General features: G+C 32.4%; 4 protein-coding genes across 4 annotated transcripts in view; 1 reads left to right on the forward strand and 3 right to left on the reverse strand.

Moving 5' to 3' along the window:
- Window positions 1-794: 794 nt before the first annotated feature.
- LOC101262201 (cysteine-rich receptor-like protein kinase 25) lies at window positions 795-3,973 on the reverse strand. The gene is made up of 7 exons (XM_004236502.5): window positions 3,037-3,973; window positions 2,579-2,701; window positions 2,298-2,497; window positions 1,950-2,160; window positions 1,627-1,864; window positions 1,394-1,541; window positions 795-1,300 (listed from the first exon to the last, which is right to left on the reverse strand). Exons 1-5 carry the CDS (start codon window positions 3,833-3,835, stop codon window positions 1,668-1,670), a joined length of 1,530 nt encoding a protein of 509 aa, XP_004236550.2. The 5' UTR covers window positions 3,836-3,973; the 3' UTR covers window positions 795-1,300; window positions 1,394-1,541; window positions 1,627-1,667.
- On the reverse strand, window positions 992-1,534 carry LOC138347708 (cysteine-rich receptor-like protein kinase 44). The gene is made up of 2 exons (XM_069296018.1): window positions 1,394-1,534; window positions 992-1,300 (listed from the first exon to the last, which is right to left on the reverse strand). The coding sequence occupies exons 1-2, from the start codon at window positions 1,532-1,534 to the stop codon at window positions 992-994; spliced, it is 450 nt and encodes a 149-aa protein (XP_069152119.1).
- Window positions 3,974-5,523: 1,550 nt separating the features above from the next.
- Window positions 5,524-8,537, reverse strand: LOC101258355 (GDSL esterase/lipase At3g48460). Its single transcript, XM_004236268.5, has 2 exons — window positions 7,360-8,537; window positions 5,524-6,220 (listed from the first exon to the last, which is right to left on the reverse strand). Exons 1-2 carry the CDS (start codon window positions 8,005-8,007, stop codon window positions 5,723-5,725), a joined length of 1,146 nt encoding a protein of 381 aa, XP_004236316.2. The 5' UTR covers window positions 8,008-8,537; the 3' UTR covers window positions 5,524-5,722.
- Window positions 8,538-12,385: 3,848 nt separating this feature from the next.
- Window positions 12,386-21,868, forward strand: part of LOC101258056 (callose synthase 10) — a 54,364-nt gene continuing 44,881 nt past the window's right edge. The window contains exons 1-3 of the mRNA XM_004236267.5: window positions 12,386-12,950; window positions 17,833-17,930; window positions 21,251-21,414. Coding sequence (XP_004236315.2) covers window positions 12,743-12,950; window positions 17,833-17,930; window positions 21,251-21,414 — 470 coding nt within the window. The 5' untranslated portion in view covers window positions 12,386-12,742. The remainder of the gene's footprint in view (window positions 12,951-17,832; window positions 17,931-21,250; window positions 21,415-21,868) is intronic.

The raw sequence follows: 21,868 nt of genomic DNA on the forward strand, positions 1-21,868 counted from the left end.
ACGTAAATTTTTTTAAAATAATATATACAACACATAGCTGCCTCTTCAAAATTCTTCACTTTTTTCTGTTAATTTTGTCTTACATTTTTTTTTTAAGCTTGTTATATATATTTGTAAATTAGATATTTTAAGTTATAATAATTTAATAAATTAAAATACTTAGAAGTAATATAAAAAAGACTATTTGACTTTCAAAATTTTACGAGTGACGGCACATAAAATGAGTTAAAGAAAATGACATATCATTTGATAATGACGTAAACGGTACTGTAAATCACAATAATTGACAACTTAGAAATTTAAAAGACAAACAAAACTGATTGACTCTTAAAATTATATCGATACAACATAAATTGGGACATGAGAAATAACAAAACTTATTTAAAAATTACGTAAAAGGCACTACAAATTACGATAAGTAACAATTTAAAATATTTAAAAGATATAAAAATAATTAATTTTTGAAATTATATATATGTCGCATAAATTGGAAGAACGAAATAATATATTACTTCAAAATCGCATAAAATTATAACTCACAGTAATTAATAACTTAAAATATTTTTAAAAATCATATAAAATTTTGAACTTTTTGAGTTATAGGAAGACTTTTGACATTGATACTATTTTGTTCCAAATAATTAAGACTTTCAAGTATGGTTGTTTGTCATTCGGTTTTGAGGGTATATACATGCTAAACTGTTATAAAATTGTTAAATATGGTTAATTGGTTATCGATTATTGATAGTAAACGGTTCAGTTATCGACAAGGTAGCAGAATAAGGATATAGATCTTGCGTAGGAAGATGTATATTTTTTTACTATATTTATGGACAGGAAGAATTAAGAATGTGGGATTATAACAATCTGTGGAACTAAATTGATATGGAGTACTTGATATCTCAACAATGGTTAGGGATTTACTGTGGTCAATTAAATGGTAACCATTAAATTCAACATATGTCATGTGTCACCAATCGAATATTAATGGTCATCGGGGTGATAGTATAGATAAAGTGACCTCGTTAACGGAACACAACTGATCATTAGATTGAGGCTCAGCTGATTTCATGGCAAGTCTCCCAATAGAAAATGCAGGTTGTGATGGCTGTGGAAGTGTTTTAGTGTTGTTTTCCAGCATAAAAACTACAGAGGACATGGTAGGTCTATCTGCTGGATCTTGTTGAACGCAGAGTAGTCCGATATGGATGCATTTTGTTATCTCAGTTGTCACACAGGACTGCGATAAGCAAGGGTCCATTAGCTCTAATCCATGCTCTTCACGCCACAACTTCCACGCCTGAATTATCAACATAGTTTTAGTATGTTGTATGTATGTTGAAATTGATATAATAACCAGAAATTAAAAAAAATGGAGAAGAAATATGCTTACAAAATTAAGGAGACTCTGACCATATTCGGAAACATAGCTATTGTTCTTCCTTCCACTTACTATCTCAAGCAACAGAACACCAAAGCTGAACACATCTGATTTAGCAGAAAAAAGTCCCTCCATAGCATACTCAGGAGCCATGTATCCACTGCAAAAATGGCAAAAGTAAAAAATGGTTCTTAGCATCAATCTTACTGTACCAATAGATTTTTTGCATTTTTTCATGATCTTACTAGGTTCCAACAACTCTATTTGTATTGGCTTCTCTTTGATTTCAGCTAAACATCTTTGCCATTCCAAAGTCTGATATCTTGGCGTTCATATCTTTGTCCAGTAAAACATTGCTTGCTTTTAGGTCCCTATGAATGATTCTTAGTCGAGAATCCTCGTGTAGATACAGAATGCCCTTTGCTATTCCTTTAATAATGTGGAGACGTTGTCTCCAATCCAGAATCTTGTTTTCTCTTGATTCTATAGAGAAAAAAAAAATTATGTAGTTAGTAAATTAGTTGCTTCTTTGTAGTATACTAATATGCCAAATTAGTCAAGGCCAAACCAAAAATGAAGAAGTCCAGGCTTTTGTTGGGCATGAACTCATAGATAAGCAGTGCTTCGATTCCCTCTAAACAGCAACCCAAGAGCCTCACGAGATTTCTGTGTTGTAATCTGGCAATTAAGACAACTTCATTCTTGAACTCTTTCAGTCCCTGACCGGACGTTCTAGACAGCCTTTTGATTGCTATTGTTATGCCATATGGTAGTGTACCCTGGAATGATATACACAACACTCTAAATAACCCAGAATATCATGGAAAAATTGACCCCCTCTACAGACTAGATTCACTAGTAACTAGACTAAGACTTAAGGACTTCCTAGGTCATGATGAATGATAGGAATTGTTACCTTGTACACAGGACCAAATCCACCTTCTCCAAGCTTGTTTTCTTCAGAAAAATTTTGCGTAGCTGCTCGAATGAGGTCTAGTTTTACAACTGGAAACTCTCTGGATCTCCCCTTCTTTTCTGAGCCAAAATCATCATTCTCATCAAGTGTTTCTCCTATTATGTCAAGCAATTGAAGTTCTTGACTCTTTTCATTCCTCTCTGTAAAGATTCAACTTTTGATTGGTTAGCTGAAACTATAACTATTTTCTTTTCAATCCAAAATGTCAAAGGAAAATTTACCTTTATCTATTCGTCTTGGTCTTTTTAGAAAATAAAACCAAGTTCCTGCCAGTACAACAGCTAAAATTGCTAGTGTAACACTTGTAATGATACTAATAAGCTTTGTCTTTGAAGTATTTTTGCCTGAAAAGAAACAGTTGATCAATTAAAAGCTGAATTCAACTATAACTTCGTGATGTGTTAAAAGTATGTGTGACTATCTTATCTACAAGTTGGAGAAATTATATTTGATACATGCACACTAATCAGCCATAAGATGATTTTCTTTGAGAGTGTGCGCCAAAAACTTAAACGACAAACATTTGATGTGGACCATGTAGTATATGATTATGATTAAAATAATATACATTTGAAGTGATTAGTTTCATGTGAGATACAGTACCTCCATATAGATTTCTGGGAAATTTGGCTTCAGGGTAAAATTAAAGCATGCAATTAACTTATAGAAGATTGCACACCTTGGTCTTCGTTGCCCTGGCTGGTCAATGGCGGTAAACTGGCGATGAGTTGATATATTTCGTACCTTAAATTGCAGCTTGCATGAAGAACTCTGCCTCCTGTTGGTATTTTGGTGTCAAAGAGTGTGATACTCATTTGAGACAAAGCGGCGTTCAGGCAAGTGACACAGTCTGCAGCTGACAAATCAGGTAGACACTGCACCATGCCATACAGTCTTTGAAAATCGTTAATTTCATCAGAATTGTCAGCATATTTCAGATTGAGATTGATGGTAATAGCTTGAGTGATGACATTATCAAACATCGCACTCAAATTCCCCATGAATCGTTCTGGCTGTGAAACATTTTGTGTGTCATACAGGATCTTAGAAATCGAGCTGTCTAATATTGACGCGAAAGATACATTAGAGTAGCGGACCAAACATTCATCAAACCATATAATTGCCTGTTTCTTGAGCGGACATTCACGTTGAATCCGCTCCCTTGCCACATCTATGCAGTTTTTGCAGTCTTTAGTTACAACGTCTCCTCTACAGAGGAATACTCCATAAACTTTATCAAGATCTTCTCCTTCACTTGCTTTTGTATAGATGGAATTGCTACTATTATTGTACAGCAATCGGTTAAGATTTGATTGGAATTTGCTTCCTTCTGTATAATTATTGGGCATTGAACAATCGTAGTATAAGGGATTCAGCTGCATCTGTGCTTTGACACCCACAAGCAGTACTGAATGGAGCAACAAAATCAGAATTAATGTTTGGTTACTGCACGAACACGAAACTAGAACCAACGCCATTCTTGACTAAAACAACTTGCTGTTGAATTACGTCCAAAGTAATCAAAATGATAGGAGAAGAAGATGAATCTGCTAGATACCACAAGTTTGATTTTTCATGAAAATAATTTTCCCATAACAGTTTCCTTTCCATCCTTCCTACCAAAAGTCATTTGACTTTGTCAATGTCAAACTAATTACAAGGAATAATTGGTCTAGACTGAACGTGACAGCTGAAACAAACCCAATTTTTCAACAGAAATATCCAAACGATAAATCAAATTACAACGACAAAACCTGACTTACAAGGAGAAGTACTGAAATATCAAGTAATATCGAGTAACTAGAGATAGAAATAAGAATGAGGATGAGAAGTTTAGACTCGAGAAAGAAGATGAGAGGAGAAGCCATGGAAGAATTCGTTGCCAAAGGTGGGACGATTGGGACTACAATTGGTCCCAAGGGAATCATTGGATCTGATAAAGATTCATACAATTATCAGAAAGCATTGCAGGATAACAAAGTTGACCATTTTGTGCCTTGCAAATTTACTATGCATTATGTATTTTGTAGTTGGATGTTTAAAGTGGGGGATAAGGTTTTAACTAAAAAAATACTAAATAATAACTATTAGAATTTGTACTTTATTTCTTCCTCAAATATATGCTTTCATATAAAATATTTTTTTTACCTTCTAATGTTGAACCTGCTACGGTTGCAAATATGCAATTGAGAAATAGAATGTGGGTACCTCTTTGTTAGGGGCAAACTATACAAAATGGATCTAATCGTAGAACTATTTATCTAAATTGGACTCAATCCAAATTATTTAAGGAAAATTGTATGAAATAGCTAATTATTAATTCAAATTAAATGTTATAGTCATAGTTTTTTTTGTTTATAATTCGTAGCAAACATCTCATATTTTCTATCATGAAATTCCATTTGTATATCAAAATATATAAATAGACCGAAATGGAGGACCTATTTATATAACGAAATATGCAAATACAAAACCGATATTGTATACGAAAATATACAAATCAAAGTTTGCTATGCAGTGCAATTAAAGTTTGTTGAATAATGTGATTAAGGCAATGGTGAAGACTATTTTTTAACCTTTTACGGTAATATTGAAATTCAATTTGATATTTTTGTCTTGATCACCTACTATTTGATTAACGTCTAACTTAACTTTGCAGGTGTAGGAAATATTCTAGAGTAGTTCAGAATTTTCGTAAGTAAATTTGAGGAAGCGGACATCTATTGAATGAAAGATGCTTGTAACTATTGAGTTATAGCGGAAAACTTACAAGTTATTCAATGTGAAAAAGTGTTATTCAAATTACATCTTTTAGATACGCAACTTATGGAAATTAAAGTTCGTTTGTTCCTCAAATGTATATCTAGTGTATGCTTTTACCATTGAGGAAGTTTAACTCGTTCTAAGATCTAAACCGCCCAAGAATTTCAGATTGATTAAGCAAGTTCATTATTTCTAACTTAATGAAATGTTCCTAACTCCAGATTGATAGGAAAAATCAATTTGCATTTATAACTCATGTCGCATGGGCAAGGTAGACATTTCAAGATCAAGGATCGTTCATAAAACCATGTTCGATTTCAATTTCGAAACAATCTTCATTCGTTGGGTATATTATTCCAAATCATATCAAAGTACTTCGAGAAAATGAAAGAGTCTTACTGTGTAGAGTTCATGAATGAGACCCGACTTTATGTATAAAATCCTTCAAACAGACTCTTACAAAGCACTTTTTCAATACTCTCCTCCAACCTAATTTGACGGGACAATATCATTAGATTTGACATAAATTTAAAGAACTTAAAGAAATAGAAATTTGTCGTCTAAAGCAATTTTGAGACCATGTACTGACTCGCGGTTCAGAACTACTGTTTTTTGGCTAGCAAGTAACTAAATGGAGGTTTACAATATTTCCCGTGTAGAAACATGCTAGCCATAGTCTTATACATGGCTTCAGTAAGATGAACACCATCCCAGTTAATATACTGAGATGGATCCGGACAAGAGCTTGCAGAAGGAGAACCACAAGTACTGAATATATCGAAGTTTAAATTTCCGCCACCAGCGCCACAACAACTTTTGAACACCTCTTTAAAGCCATTCTTGTTTGGATTTCTCACAACTGTGCTGTATGCATTCCAGTAGTCTGCATAAACAATGACAGTTTGTGGGAACTGTTTTCTGAATGAATCTAATTGGGCTTGGATGATGCTGTTGTGGAGGATGCTGTGCTTGTTTGCACTTCCCACACATCCCATGTCATCTCTGTCTGTGTCAGGTGCCAGATACATGGACAGTGTTAAGCAACCTGTTGGTGGAAGACCTTGAACAAGTACATATTTTGCTCCCTTGTTCAATAATGCCTGTATATGAACCATTCAAATATGAGATTTTACTCAGAAGTACAGAGGCGTGTTGAGGTGTGTGACTCACCACTTAAAAGAAAGACATTAATTTAAAGTGTCATTTGTCAATATCATCTTTTTGATTCTTCTCAAACTGTTGTTTAAAGCGGAGATAGTCATTATTTGTGTTTTAAAAGTAGTTGAGAACTCCGTATAACTCTAGGGGAAATAATTACTACCTGTCCCAATTTACGTGACACTATGTTTGTTTTGAGAGTCAAATAATTTAAGTTTGATCGATAATTTGAACATGAAATTTTTAATTTTTTTTAAAATGAAATTTATATATTTGTAAACTACATAAAAAGTAATATGAGTCACAATAATTGATAATTCAAAAAGTTCATAAGATCTATAAAAAAAATTACGATCAAAAATAAACTTGTTTGACTCTTGAAATCCGAAAAGTGATATATAAAATGAAATGAAGGTAGTAATACATTCTTGAACTTTGATAAATTCATTAATTTTTGGATCATAAAAAAACTGTATTCATTCAAAAAAAATTTAGAGATGGACATGCTAAAGACAACAACAATAGACGTAATGCATAAAAATGTTCTCTTTTAACTTTGATTTCCGTTAATATTTATGTCCCTTTAATTTTTAATGTGTACAAATAGACACTTAAACTTATATAAAATTGAATAAGTAACACATACATCCTACCTGATAATTTATATGAGATATATTCGAACTGATTTGTATTTGTCTAGTTGTTCATGCCGGATCGATATTATGTCATATAGAATAAGTGTGTCTACTTCTCTAACTTTATACAAATTTTAAGTGTATATTTATTTACAAGGATATAAATGTAGCTCTGTTTACACCAAACTAAAAGGCATAACAATAAGTGTAGTTGCACAACTGTGCGGTGGGATGTGGACATGCTAAGAGTACGTAATAATACAAAATGAATGAATAAACCAACTATGAGTGAGGTACAAAATGAATGAATAAAAACTAAAACAAACTTGAATTTTCTTTTTGTCGGTGCAACATTAAGGTGTGAAAAGTTCATCGATGGATGCATTGTTGCACTACTGAATTGGATGCTTATACGATTAGAAATTTTTTAAGATAGTACTAATTACCTGTAAAAAACCAGTGAAACTTCTGGTAGCAAGCCGTTGAATCGTGTTGGGTGAAACAGTAGATGCAAAGCTATACGCATAGTCATTAGCCCCAATTTCACCCACCCAAAACAGAGCATCACTAAACAACGCCTCGCACTGCTGCGGCGTCGTTGTAGAATTCACACAACCTTTGCTCTCTAAAAACCTGTTAAACCACGTGAGCTGCGTTTGAAGCGATTGTGGAGTCACATTCAAAGTGATATTGTTCTTCACAAAAAATCTGTGCCTTATAGCAGTAGAACCAGCTACAGCAAAATTAACACCATAAGTTTTATCCGCTTTCAGATCTCGATAAGGCGGTAAAAACGGCAACGACAGTGATTCCGCTACGAAATCGATGACTAATCGACCGTCTGAGTATCTGTTTGTTGGATGGTGAAAAAATGTGTTGCCGTAAGGTGGATTTGATACGTAATTGAAAGAGCTAGGGCCAGTGGCTGAGTGTGTGTTGCCTGTGTCTGTGTAGGAATCCCCAAATGCATAGATTTTTTTGAATTTTTTGGGAGTGAAAGCAGAGGAGATTAGTGAAGGGGAAAAGATCAGTGTAATGGTGAATATGATGAGGGTGATTTTCAAAGGGATCACTACTCTAGAGAAAATAGCCATGGCCTCACACCTCAGAGACTACTTTATTAGTTGTGAACTTTGGGGGAAGTCTGAGTGGTTTATATAGATAGGATGCATGTCTTATTTTATTTTCACGTCAGATATATTTGATATTCATATTGAAGCTCGATTAATTTAAATTTATATTATGTAAAATTTTATTTAAATATTTGGAGAAAACTACTATTAGCCAAAAAAAATATACATGTCTTGTTTTATTTTCATGGCAGATGTTCATATTGAAGCTCGATTAATTTGAATTCACACAATGTAAAATTTTATTTAAATATTTGGAGAAAACTACTATTAGCTAAAAAAAATGATAAATGAAACTTGAATAAGAAATCTCTAATTAAAAAAAAAGAAATTATATTATAGTTCTTTATTGTGCTACTTAAAGAGAAAACAATGATTGTATAATACTTTATTATTATGCTAAACGAAAGAATGTAAATAAAGAGAAGAAATGAAGTCCCCTTATATCTATACGTTACTCTCTCTATCTAATTTGATGTGGTATTTATTCGACTAAGCACGAATTTAAAAAAGAACAAAATTCATAAAACTAGTCACTATAAATTATTTTATATCGTTAAACGTAAAAATGGAAATTTTTAGTGTTAAAATATTTTTTAAATATAAAATTATATCATTTGTTTTTGGACTAAATTTTACATTAATCAGATAAACTAGTATAAATGTAGTAGTTAAACATCACTATGTGTACAAAGAGGGAAATGAGAGGGAGAGAGAGAGACGTGGAAGGATGGAGCGGGCAGATGCATGCATAAATGTTTCTATACACGATTCTAAATTGTTGTAACAATAGAATGAGATGAATTTACTTATTTTTTTAATCAATCAAATACTTTTTTTTTTCACTCGGTTCAATTTGTATTATAGTTCGATTAAATTTTGATCTTACACTGATCCATTCTTGAGGTGGTCCCAATAAGATTTTTTTTCATATTCATGACTCAAACTCGAAAACTCTAGTTAAGAGTGAAGCAGTCTCATCATTACAGTATAATATTAACAATAGTATTCAGCAAAAAACTCTTTACGTATCATATTTCATCTACTAAACAAAACAAAAAGTATGACATGTAGTATTTATTACACATGGTTTATGAATATTGTAGTATTTTGTATTTTCTAATCATATGACCCATACTTTCCAAAAACAAGTTAATGAAGGCAAGACCAACTCTAGAAGAAGAGGATGGGAAGTGGTAGAGAACACAATTAAGTTTTGCATAAATAAGAGGTTGGTGGGGATTAGAAAACGCTGAATTTATGAGAAAATATGTATCGAAGTTAGTTAGTAGTTGGATAAAATAGTGGAGATTTCATATAAACCTTTAAATGCAACAATAAATTCAACACCAACCGATGATTTTATTGGATGGTAAAATTAGTAGTACAAATTAGAAAGGAGCAAAAGATTTGGACAAATTAAAGCTTATTCTTAGTAGCAAAAACTGATGAGGCAATTACTCCATGTATTGAGATGCACGTAAAGTACTTATCAGTATTGACTAATGACTACCTTGTTTTCTTGCGCTAAACTTTTTATTTCAGTGCCAAAATATTTTATTTCTCTAAAAATTTGTAACTTTGGATCTTTTATTATAAATTGTGATTTAATTTAGGGATAATTGTATATAATAGCAAACTAATAATATAAAATAAATGGAGTAGCTACGTTTTGATTTAATTGTGCTCCATAGCAAACGTTAGCCAACGTTTGTCAGTCCCATCTCTCCCAAAAATCTCGCTCGCCACTCTCCCATTCTCGCTCGCCATTCTCCCATTCTCGCTCGCCATTCTCCCTCTGCTCGCCTCTCTCGCTTTATACACAGAAGTGTATAAATTGTGTTTCTGTTTTGTATAAAGCGAGAGAAAATTGTATATACACATGCAAAAACATATATCTTCGTGCTATACGCTTAATTATACAATTTACAAACATTTTACTTCAATTCAATTGTAGACAAATGCAAATTTTATATAAATATTGTAGCGAAAAAGGCCAACGAATTATACTATTGCAGTGAAATACGATTTTTCTCTTGCTTTATACAACAAAAGTGTATAAATTGTGTTTCTGTTTTTGTATAAAGCGACAAAAAAACATATATCTTCTTCCTATACACTTATAATTATGCAATATACATACATTTTACTTCGATTCAATTGCATGCAAAGCAAATTTTATACAAATATTGCAGCAAAATAGGCAGCGAATTATACAATTGTGCATTATACAATTGCAGTGAAATAGGATAGCGAAGTATACAAATGCAGCGAAATAGGCCAGCAAATTATATAATTTAGGCCAGCGAATTATACAATTGTATATGTATAGCGAATTATACAGTTTTATGTTTGCTATGGAGCATAATTATGCAATCTTTGCTATAACATACAAATGTGAATTTTTTGTTTGCTATATGTGAAAGTTACCATAAATTTATGGGTAACCAAGCACGTGGCAGTAGCCCATCAACGTACAAACACCGCCTATGAGTGCTGCATGACTTTCTTAAAATTGTGTATATAGTATCTATGTATCCAAAAATAATACGCAATGGTGTATTCAATGATACGTTTTGTGCATATCGTATATCAATTTCCTCTGGTATATTTCAATATCAATTTCACGTATTCGACACAAAATACATTAATATATTCAGTGAATCTGTGCTTAGTATATATCCGGTGTATACGTGCATGAGTGTGCATTGCTTTTGAGAGGACATTGTATTTGTGCATGAATACATCGATCTAGTATTAAATTTGTGATGTATCCATTATATACATACTTAAAAAGCTGAATGTAAAGATATAATTATCCTTTCACATACGTTTGGTGTAATTTTGTCGTAATCAATGGTCATTTAATGACTATAAGGACTGTGGTGGGAGTAAATAGTAGATTCTTATTTATTCTCAATTGGAGATTTTAGGTTTGAATTTTTTTAGATACAAAATCGATTTTATGAGTAAGCATTTTATTTTACAAGGTAAAAGTTTTTGACCCAATTAACAATTGGTGAGAAATGAAAAAATAATAATACAATAACAATTCTTTACCCTATATTTTCTAAAACTTTAGTTACTTGGTCATATCCATAATATATATTTTCTCATCACAGAGTTAGAAGTTTCGTTACACATTATTTGTAATGGTTAAACTCTTAGAATCATTTCTAACGAATTATACATCAAAAGATTTGAAATATCGAAAGAATTTTACACCTAAAAGTTGAGAATAGAAACTAGTTAGATTAGATTTTAAAGTGGTTGGGATTAGACAAAAACAAGTAAAAGTACTTGCAATACAATCATTTTTGTTTTCGAAATCACATGATTTTTCATAATCAATCTACCCTTTGACTCTTTCTTATCTTTTTTCCTTTTTCCTTAATTAGCCTAATAAATGTTCGGAATAAAAAATTAGTTTGATAAATAGGTAATGTATACTTCACGTATAGTTAAGATATATTCAATTTTTTGAGTGTATCATAGTGTATAATCAGTGTATATCCATGTGTAAGTAAGTTATATTTAACCTTTGAGTATATAATGAATAATCGGTATATACTTTTTATGACTTCTGACTGTTTTAATGTGAATAAATATAGAAAAAATTATATAAATACTATTAGTTTAGGAGTTAATTACTTAGATATACTTTAGTTTGCAATATTGCATATATTACTAGATTTTGATGCGTTAAGATACATTTACATACATCCATATATATCATATATGTATCCCAGTATACACGAAGGTAAAATTAGGTGTAATTATTCAAGATACATTATATCCAAGTGAATTCACATGTATTTAAGATACATAACAATTTGATTGCTCGCCTCCCTCGCTTCTCTCCTATCTCGTTCATTATTCTCCTATGTATCTAGTATCCTTAGATACATGCGAGTCACATGATACATATATGTGGGATACATAACGAATATCGCTTGCATCCCTCCTATCTCGCTAGACTCTATCCCTATTATAATGTATCTGGTATAAAAAATAAATATAGCTAAAAATATATGTCGCTTAATATATGATATGAAACTCTTAATTAGTGGTACAAACTACAATACATAATATTTTAAAAGTAATACATCAGTATATCCGACAATGAAGTATGTATGATTACATAATTTTGCCATAAAAATTGACTATATTTATCCTAAACATTTCAATTTAAATCTAGTCTAATCTCAGATACCAATGAAAAAAAAGGTTGATTCAAAAGGGAAAAAGTTGGATCTAAAATTTGTTCAAACATCAAACGAGCCCACAAATGATGGTGGGCCCAAATTCTTATTTTGTAGACAATCATATTTTCTTACCTCACAAATCAACCAATAATAATCATTTATAAGATGACTAAAGTTCAAATTGTTGACAAATGTTGTTTTAAACAAGTCAAAACGAGTGAAATATTTGAATTAAAATGGACCAAAAAACACAGGGCAATACTTTACTTCCTTAATCTACGCGTTTAAGAGAAAAGTGAGAAAAATACTGAAAAGGAAAGTGAGAAGAAAATGAAAAACCAAAACATGGCATTTTCATCGATTCATTTCATTTCCTATTATTAGATCTGAAGGCGTTTGAATTCAATTTGAACTTACTTTAGGGTTCTATCAAAAAAGATAAGTTGATTGGTTCGTAGAGCCCTAGGGTTTTGTTCTTTTTTTTTTTTGGGAAGATGGCGAGGGTTTACGAGAATTGGGATAGGCTTGTACGAGCTACGTTACGGAGGGAGCAGCTCCGGCAGACCGGTCCCGGACACGGAAGGACACCTAGTGGTATAGCAGGTTCTGTTCCCGATTCGCTTCAGCGGACTACCAACATTAATGCGATTCTTCAAGCGGCTGATGAGATACAGGATGAAGATCCCAATGTGGCCAGAATTTGTAAGTTAAACGTGTATTTCAGCGTTGTTTTATGATTATCTTAAGCTTTTTATTTTTTTTGTCTTTTCTATTGATTTGTTGTAGTTACTTATTTGTATTGTGAATGTGGAAGTTCCTATTGTTCATTAAGAGTGTTTGGTTTTCTACTAAATAACAGAAACACAATTTTCTATACACCTGGAACTTCATTGGTGCATAAAAAAGAAACTAGGGAAGTGATATGACCCACATGTGTGCTAGTGGGGCAACATCCGCAAATATCTGTTCTTCTCCTTCACTGAGTACTGTTTTTTACTGTTATGAAGTGCATCTTTCATCCTATCATTGCTTGTTGAGTGAATGTTGGACCTCTATAACACAATATTTTTACAATTTAAATGTCAGAGATATACTAATGCTTAGATGAATGTGTCATTTTAAAGATTGTAGATGATGAAGAATAATCACTTCCAACAAGAAGGTGATACTTGCCCAACAAATGATAAAATAAGAGAAGTCACATGAGATGGTTTAGCAATGTCTTACGCAGACATCTATATACACTGGTTCTTAGGTGTAAATATTATGATGATTGAAAAATGATGGAAGTGAATCGTACACATCGAGTGACATTAGGGGGGATTGTCTCGAAAGACCTACTATCAATCACTAGATTTCGTATCAAACAAACCACAATAGATATAACGACTTAGTTGTTGTTACTACACTTACATTAATTTAAAAGAGTCTTATTCTGGTGAGAGATTTTCCTAGCCGTGTAAGGATAATTGTGAAATTTAGATATCCTCTAGTTTTGAAGATCCCAAATTTGTGGTAGGAGTTAAATTATTTTGTGGGCGTTAGGACTTAACTTGCAAATATTGTTTTGATGTAATGATTCCAGTGAAGTTATTCTTTGAAACTCAATTTTGTGTTTATTTTACAATTTTTGCAAATCATACATGGTATGAAGTTGATGCATGGATGTAACTTATACGCCACAATTTGATAGGAATGAACATTAATTATCAAAACTTTTCTTGCTTCACCACATTCCTACCAAACAACATCTTATCAGAATTTAAGATATTTCTTCTTCTTCTTCTTTTTGAAAAATGACCCGTCACAACTTATAAAAGGACTTCCCAAGCACATAAAGCTTTAAAAATATAAAGAGAATAGAAGGGATTTTCGGTTTTCTAAAGGGGAAGAAGTGTGTAGTTTGAGTGGGTTAGGTAATAAAGTTTTAGTGAAGTTGGGTTTGATCGTGAATTATAAACTAAAAGAATTTTTTTTTCTCCAGAAAAAGGGTCCAATGGTCAAAATTTCACTAAAATGTAGCCTTAAAACATAAACTGTCAAAATTTTATGATGTTTTTGTTAACCAAGTTGTTAGGGCCATCCAACATGGTTTATCATCCTTACGGGATTCCTCCCACCTCCACCAACAATATGTATTAAGTAACTTTTTTTTTTTGAAAAAAGGCAACTTGTATTATGAACCAAAGGAATACTCAAAAAAGTATTCGAGTTATACTTACAACAAAATTATAGTGAAAGAGGTGTGCCTACTAAACTTCATAAATAATCTAAAATACTAGGAATATCCTCTTCTTCTTGAGGATATTGGTGTTACACCCAAAAAAAGAAGAAGAAAGGACTAGACAGTTCATCTTCAGTTTTTGCAGAGAGCAACTCTTGTTTTCGAAACATCTCTGGTTCTTTTCCATCCATATAGTTCACCAAATGCAGGTTGTGACAATCTTCTGTCTCTCCCTGTGTCCCGACTGATTCCTATCTTTATTCCAGCTAGTTAGAGCCTCTTTTGATGCTCCTTGGCATGTCCAGCTTATGCATCTTAAATTGATGAAAATTTGTCATAACTTCATAGTCTCTCTACAATGTAGAAAGAGATGATTTATCGCCTACTAAGGCTAGGATAGATGGGTAGAAGTTACTTAGTGTTTTTGTCTTAACTGGGACCTAATGATTCTCAACCTACTTCATTGAACACTAGGAGACACACTTGGGTGCTACATTAAAAAGTAATATTTCGAGTGTAAGTTGAAGTACCTAGCAAAATTGGTGTCTTAACATTTTTTTTAATGACCGTGGTGTCTGGGTCAACTTTTGCGCACCTTGACTAATCCACGAGATACCTGCCACCTCCTACCAACATGTACTAGTTATTTCTATCTACCAAGGCTAGGATAGATGAGAAGAATCACCTAGTTTTTTTTTTCCACTTAGTTTTGAATTTGAGACCTCAGAGTTCTCAATCACTTCATTGGCCACTAGTCTTCAAACATTGTTTTTTCAAATAAATAATAGACATAACAGGTAAGCATGCCTTTTAACTTGACCTCAACTAACATCTATGCCCTCCAATTTTGGATATGCACAAGTAGGCATTGAAAATTGTATAAAGTTGAACAAGTAGACGTACACTAAGTTGCTCTGACTCTCTAAAAATGAGCCACACCCATGTCATATCCTTTAAAAATACACTATTTTTGGAGGATTCGACAAGCATCCATCGACATTTTGGAAGAGTCCGAGCAACATAGCACAAACATCCCTTGTGGTTCCCATGTGGTGTTCCACGCGAATTGCTACATAAGACGCATGTGTCTACTTCTTCAACTGTGTACAAGTTTAAGTGCCTATTTGTGTATATTTAAAGTTGGAGAGCATATATGCTAGTTGAGGTCAAGTTAAAAGGTATGTTTATGTCTAAATAATATTTGCAAATACTATGCATGTTGAATTGGTACATTAGTTTAAAATGAAATTTGACCTTAATTTAAAAAAATAGTTACAGATGATTTGTGTAGGCAACTCGGGACCTCAGGCATAGTCAATTATTTGATATATGAATGATATGGTGGGCAAATGTTTATCGGATTGAGTGTTATGTGTTTAACTTAGGGTACTATTACAACAAGTTAGCAATGCCTCAGTTCCAAAGAAGTTGGGGTTGGCCACTTGAATCCCCATGTCTTCATTTAAGTGATTTTGATATCCTTATCATATTGAAATAAAATAAAGTGAAAAAACAAATCATCTATATTTTAACTTTAAAAGCATGAAGGTTCTTAGAAATGTTGATTGGACTTTTTCCCCTTTAGTAGAACACTGTTATAGTGACAAAGTTGTCATTTACTATGTCTAGTGATTACTATATTTTTTTTTTGGTTGAGAAAACAGAAATTGCCATATATACAATTGACTTTTATTTAATTAATTAGGTTTAGTGTTCTTTTAGTTTTTCTTTGTTTAGGAGTTTAACTGTCGAGTTGTTTTCTTAGTTGATGTGTTGGTTATTTATTAAAATTTAGGATTCCCTTATTTATCGCTAATACTTATGTTGTCTTTTCTCATTGTTTAGTTTTAGAATTTGCTTTAGGTATCTAGAATATAAATCAAGAAAGCTTAGAATAAAGAGGAGATGCACTATTATAAAAGAAGCCACAATTCTACATTGTTTATCATAAATATCAACACATAGGTGAATTTTATTGTGATCCGAGGTAATATTATGTAATAGTAGATTGATATTTGTGCTTTTTTTTAAAAAAATAATTGCATTGTCTTGTTATACATTAAGAAAGTCACGTTCTAAACTCATTTTAGGTTTAGAAGTCTTTTTTATTTTTTAATAGAACTTAGGAAAAAACATGAAATTATTAGCGAATTATGTGTTGAGTTTTTTTATCCTTTTAAAATAGAGTTCACATTGAAGGAAATTATAATTTAATTATTTTCCTTGTATTTTAAAAAATCAAAATCAATTATAGTGTTGTTATACAATAGGAAAAGCGCAAAATCCATTTGCAAAAAACTGTTCAAACTTCTTTATCTCAAATATAAATCAAAATTAGGGTCCTTCCGTGAATGACGATAATTGGTTTTTAATCACAATTAATAAAAGGGTGTGCTTGAAAAGCTTGGTATAATTATTAGGAGACATAACTAACAATATTTTACTTATATGATTTGTAATAATATTTAAATTGTAGCTTGTAGTGAACTTATAATTCAATATTGCATTATGATATCTACTTTAAATTTTATTAATTAGCAACGGTCTTATGAGACACGAAAGAAGAGGCTATTGAGTGATCTTCTTTGGAGTTAAATGTATTTGTTGTTTGAGTATATGTTACTTATCAGTATTTTATTTTAGAATTTTATTCTATCAATGCACACATTATATATCTTTGTAAGACATGCTTTCTTCTCCTTTGTCTAGATAAATTTGATTAATTAAATGGAGTCACCATCTATTTACTGGTATTTTCTATTTTACATAAGTAATTTTTTGTAGTGTATTCAATTTGTAATTGGCGCAATGCACACGTGCAACACGCACACATATACTATTATATATAAACGTTTATGTGTGTATAAATAACAACAACTACAACAATATTAGTATTAGAAGTTCTCTAATAAGTCTAAGACCTATCCTCAACTATTAGATATCAATTATATCGATCTTTTTCTTTCATTGTACCCTATCTTTACCTAAGTCTTCGTTGATACCAAAGATAATGTTTGAAAATCCCGGGATCCAATTTTAGCTTTATTATCAGTAGTTGTTTGTGTCTCCTTTTTGTAAGATGTTGTAACAGGTTTTATGTGCTTTCAATAAATGATAATCATCTAGAGAGCTACCCCCAATTTCTGGATCTTAACTTTGTTCCTGAATGAACTTTAGAAAATTTCAAATTTTTGATGCATTCCTGGTTGCTGTTACATACTTATGCACTGGATTTATTCTTTGGTTGGGTGAGCATAAATTTTTGTGGTAATTCATCTGGGCTTCTAATGCTTATCTTAATTTTAAAATTTCTTTTGGTTCTAGTTGTGATCTTTTTTCTGAGATTGTTTTTTGCTGAAGTATGTGAGCAGGCATATTCAATGGCACAAAATTTGGATCCAAACAGCGATGGTCGAGGTGTTCTTCAATTTAAAACTGGATTAATGTCCGTCATTAAGGTATTTTTCAAGTTGGAAATGCTAATTATGGACCATTTTAATTTGAGGCACTTAGCTAAAATGCCGCATAGTTGAAGAAAGTTATTCATTTGGGCCACGTGGTAGTGATTGTGTTTATACTCTGCACTACAATTCCACAAAATCTATGAAATGATCAACCATGTATAATTTTCAATTTCTTTATTTTTTGGATAGATTAAAATATCAGTAGTAAATATAGAAAAGAAAGATAAACAATGAACCTTCTACAGCATGACGATTAAAGCTGAACCTTCTGCAGCAAAATATTCTGATTGAAAAAGTGAGATCGAAGAAACTCTTGGATTGATAACTAACTAAAATACCTCTGATATTTGGGAGTTCCCTTATTTATAAAATCTTACTTGATCAAGAAAACGAGATTGAGGAAATTCTCAGATTGATTACTAGCTAGACACCAATAATGATTCTAGTATCACCTCTGAAAACTTGATTTTCACAACTGAGATTCATTCCTTTTAGTAGATCGGTCAAGTAAGATTCACGAACAGTCAATGAAGGAGGCATGCTTCTTCACGTGACTAGAGGGGTGATTTTGATGATACAGAATATTAAAAAGTATAGGAGGCTAGTGAGGACGTGGATCATATATTTTTACATTGTAAATTAGCCACAAGGTTATGGGAGGATATGTTTTCATGACTTGGGGTCACTTGGGTAATGCCAAGATATGTGAGGGAGTTGATGCTCAACTGAAATAGTGGAGCTAGGAGAAGAAGGCATAAGGTATGAAAATTGAAATGTTACTCCTCTTGCTCTAATTTGGGTCATTTGGAAAGAGAGAAATTGGAGAGCTTTTGAAATGGTGGAGATAAGCTTGGCTCAACTGTGAAGTAGTAATCTTCGATCCCTTATCTTCTTTTGATGCACTCGTGTAGTTCTTGTTTGTATAGAAATCACACTTTCAAGAAGGCCATCTGATGCTCGTCCATCAGTTTGCCCATGACAGACTTCAGCCTTTCAGTTAAAAGTTGTGAGATGATCTTTATAGTCTCTCCTGTTAAGCTTATTGGTCTGAAGTCTTTTAATTCTTTGGCATCTGTCTTCTTCCAATACATTAATACTTAGAAAGAAGAAGTAGTTCAGAATCTAAATTTGGAATTACAGACCAGCTTGAAAAAAGTGCGTCAACATCAAAGAATATTTTTTCTTGTAAGGAACAAAGAAAATGATAAGAAGGTTTTGAACTTGGAGAAAAAAAGTGAGAAGAAAAGGTTGAAGGAAAAAAAGATAAAGAGGAAGAAAATAGTGCAGGATAAAGGATAAGTCTCCTACTGATAGTTTCCCAAGTTCTATTTTTGATGAAGAGCTTTCCAAGCTCGTTTTTCCTTTAAAATATGCTTGTCCATCCCATTTTCCTTAAAAAAGACATCCTTTAAGTAGCCTAGTCGTTAGTATAGAAGACGGAGACATCTCATGTTCAAATTTCAGTGGATGCAAAAAAAGCACTAGGTAATTTTTTTCATCTCTCCAAGCCTTGGCAGATAGGTTATCCAGTACCTGTGCTAGTTGGATGTTACAAGTACCCAGTGAAACTAGTGCATGAAAGTAGGTTAGGACTCCACAATTATTTAAAAAAACAACATCTCTCAAGTGTTCTTAGATTCTAATTTAAAGATCCGTCCTAGTGGCAATTCTGAACTTTCACAACAACTGGGCACTAAGGTGTGAGAAGCTCGTTGTAGGGATGGCAAGAGAGTGACAGTTTTGTCGAAAGGATTCTCCACCTGCCACCTTGAGGTTGGGTTTTGGGTCACCAAAAAAGCGATCTTGGAAAAATCACTGATGATCTGGGCAGGGGATATGGGAATGAGTTCTACCATATCAAAAAATAGTGGTTACTCAGAGTCACCTGCCAGTGCCTAGGTACCCAAGACCAGAGCCTAGGTGTTGTAATATTCAGAACCTCAGACACCCAAGTGTGTGGACAAGTGGTCAATGAAGTGGGTTTGAGCCACTTAAAACACTCAATTTGGTATATCCTTTATATTTTATATTTCTATTTCTATTTATTTATACTGTATTAAAAGCAAGAACTCCAACAATAATAAGCAACGAATTATAGGGGATGGAGGAGAAGGTATATTTAAGAAGTCTAATTAAGAGGAAGGGGGGAGCAAGAGTCAAAAGGGATGGTGGAGGATAATTCCACGTGGACAGTATGGAAAGAAAGAAATAGTAGAAATTTTGAAGATAGGTCCAATTCAATTCAGAAGGTTAGATGGGATTGTATTGCATCCTTTTATTTTTGGTGTATAGAGGAAGGTTTAGAGGTTACAGAACAGATTGTAGAATTATTAGGACCCTTGTAAGTATCTTTTCATTTTTTTCTCTCTTCTTTTGCTCCCCTCTGTTTGCAGGTCACCAGCATCTCCTTAATGCTGAAGAATACACCATTACCTTTTTAAAAAGAAGAAAAAAAAAATAAAAAAAATAAAGAGATTTTAAGAGTGACGTTTTTATTTTTATCACAATTGATTTTAAAAGGAGAAAAAACATAAATGCAATTAGTAATTTGAGGCCATAGAGAACTGCCTTATCACCTTATTTATACCTAAGTTTTATATTATAAAATAGATATAAATGTTTTGGGAAATTGATTTCACAACTTTCAGTCTGCACATAGTTGTAATCATAAGAAAATTTATATCCATTATTCATAGAAACTTAGACTTTTAACATTTCATTTAAAATTGTTTACTTAAATTATTGGTTTATTAATATTGACATTATTTTAAAACATAGTGTATAACATTATTTGTATTCACGTGCATCAAAACTAGCATATATATATGTGTGTGTGTGTGTGTATATATATATATATATATATATATATATATATGAAAAAAGTTAATAACCTGCTATAGCAGGTTAATGTTATCTGATATAGCAAAATAGTGTAAAAGTGATACACTGGCAGTGTGTCAACCTTAAACTCACCTCCACTATGCCATTATGAATCGCACATAGTATTTTTTTTCTGCAAAGGTAAGTAAGTTATATATCCAAAAGAGGAAAACTTAGCACTAAGGTGGTGCAGAGGTCGTATATATTTGAAATCCTTGGAACAAAAAGAAGGCTTCCTACTGTGGAAGTCTTACCCTTGTAAAGATTCTATGCAATTTATCATGGTATTTTCATCCTTTACATTCCGCATATTACACCAAAAAGCCAAAAAGTTCCTACCTATTCTTATATGTTTAGCAGTAAGCAGTTAACCCTTCAGCATGTCCTGTATCCTTTGAGTGTCATGAAGTTTGATTGGAATTCAATATGTGCAGCAAAAACTTGCCAAAAAGGAAGGGGCTCGGATAGACCGTAATCGTGACATCGAACGCTTATGGGAATTTTATCAGCAATACAAAAGGCGGCACAAAGTGGATGATATTCAAAGAGAGGAGCAAAAATGGCGTGAATCTGGAGCAGTTAGTGCTAATATAGGAGAGTATGTTTCTGTTACTCTTGTATCTGAGTGTTGCTTTGCATACTTCGTATTCGTTTTTGGTGTATTTTGCAGTAAGGAGTGATTGGTTTGCTGATTCAGTTGCTCAAGATTGTTCTTGTCTGAGTGTTGGAATTGATCTTCTTTTTAAAATTAAAACGAGTTGTAAGAATCTTGTCAAACTTTTCATGATAATGATGTGAATTTAAGGCTTGAATGTCTGATATTGAAACATCTGATTGCAGCATTACGCATCATAAGAGGGATTTTCTATCAGTCATCAGGAATCTGTTTTTAATCGTTGTAGTATGCACTACTAAATATCCAAAGAGAAAATAGTAAATATGTCATTAGATCTTGTCAGCTTAAATTGTCGTTATAGCCTTGAAGATATTCTGTAGTTTCATGTGACATTCTGCAGCATTCAAACTGAGACACTTGTCATTGTTTGCCTTGG

The sequence above is a fragment of the Solanum lycopersicum genome, chromosome 3, assembly GCF_036512215.1.
Source record: "Solanum lycopersicum chromosome 3, SLM_r2.1".
NCBI lineage: Eukaryota > Viridiplantae > Streptophyta > Magnoliopsida > Solanales > Solanaceae > Solanum > Solanum lycopersicum.

Coding starts and splice junctions, on each gene's coding strand:
- LOC101262201 (XM_004236502.5), bottom strand. CDS start 3,835: ATGGCGTTGGTTCTAGTTTCGTGTTCGTGCAGTAACCAAACATTAATT. Junction 2,702..3,036: donor CCAGGGCAACGAAGACCAAG/GTGTGCAATCTT, acceptor GTTTCTTTTCAG/GCAAAAATACTTCAAAGACA. Junction 1,865..1,949: donor CCTGGACTTCTTCATTTTTG/GTTTGGCCTTGA, acceptor TTTTCTCTATAG/AATCAAGAGAAAACAAGATT.
- LOC138347708 (XM_069296018.1), bottom strand. CDS start 1,534: ATGGCTCCTGAGTATGCTATGGAGGGACTTTTTTCTGCTAAATCAGAT. Junction 1,301..1,393: donor GTCAGAGTCTCCTTAATTTT/GTAAGCATATTT, acceptor TTGATAATTCAG/GCGTGGAAGTTGTGGCGTGA.
- LOC101258355 (XM_004236268.5), bottom strand. CDS start 8,007: ATGGCTATTTTCTCTAGAGTAGTGATCCCTTTGAAAATCACCCTCATC. Junction 6,221..7,359: donor GTTTCACTGGTTTTTTACAG/GTAATTAGTACT, acceptor GTTCATATACAG/GCATTATTGAACAAGGGAGC.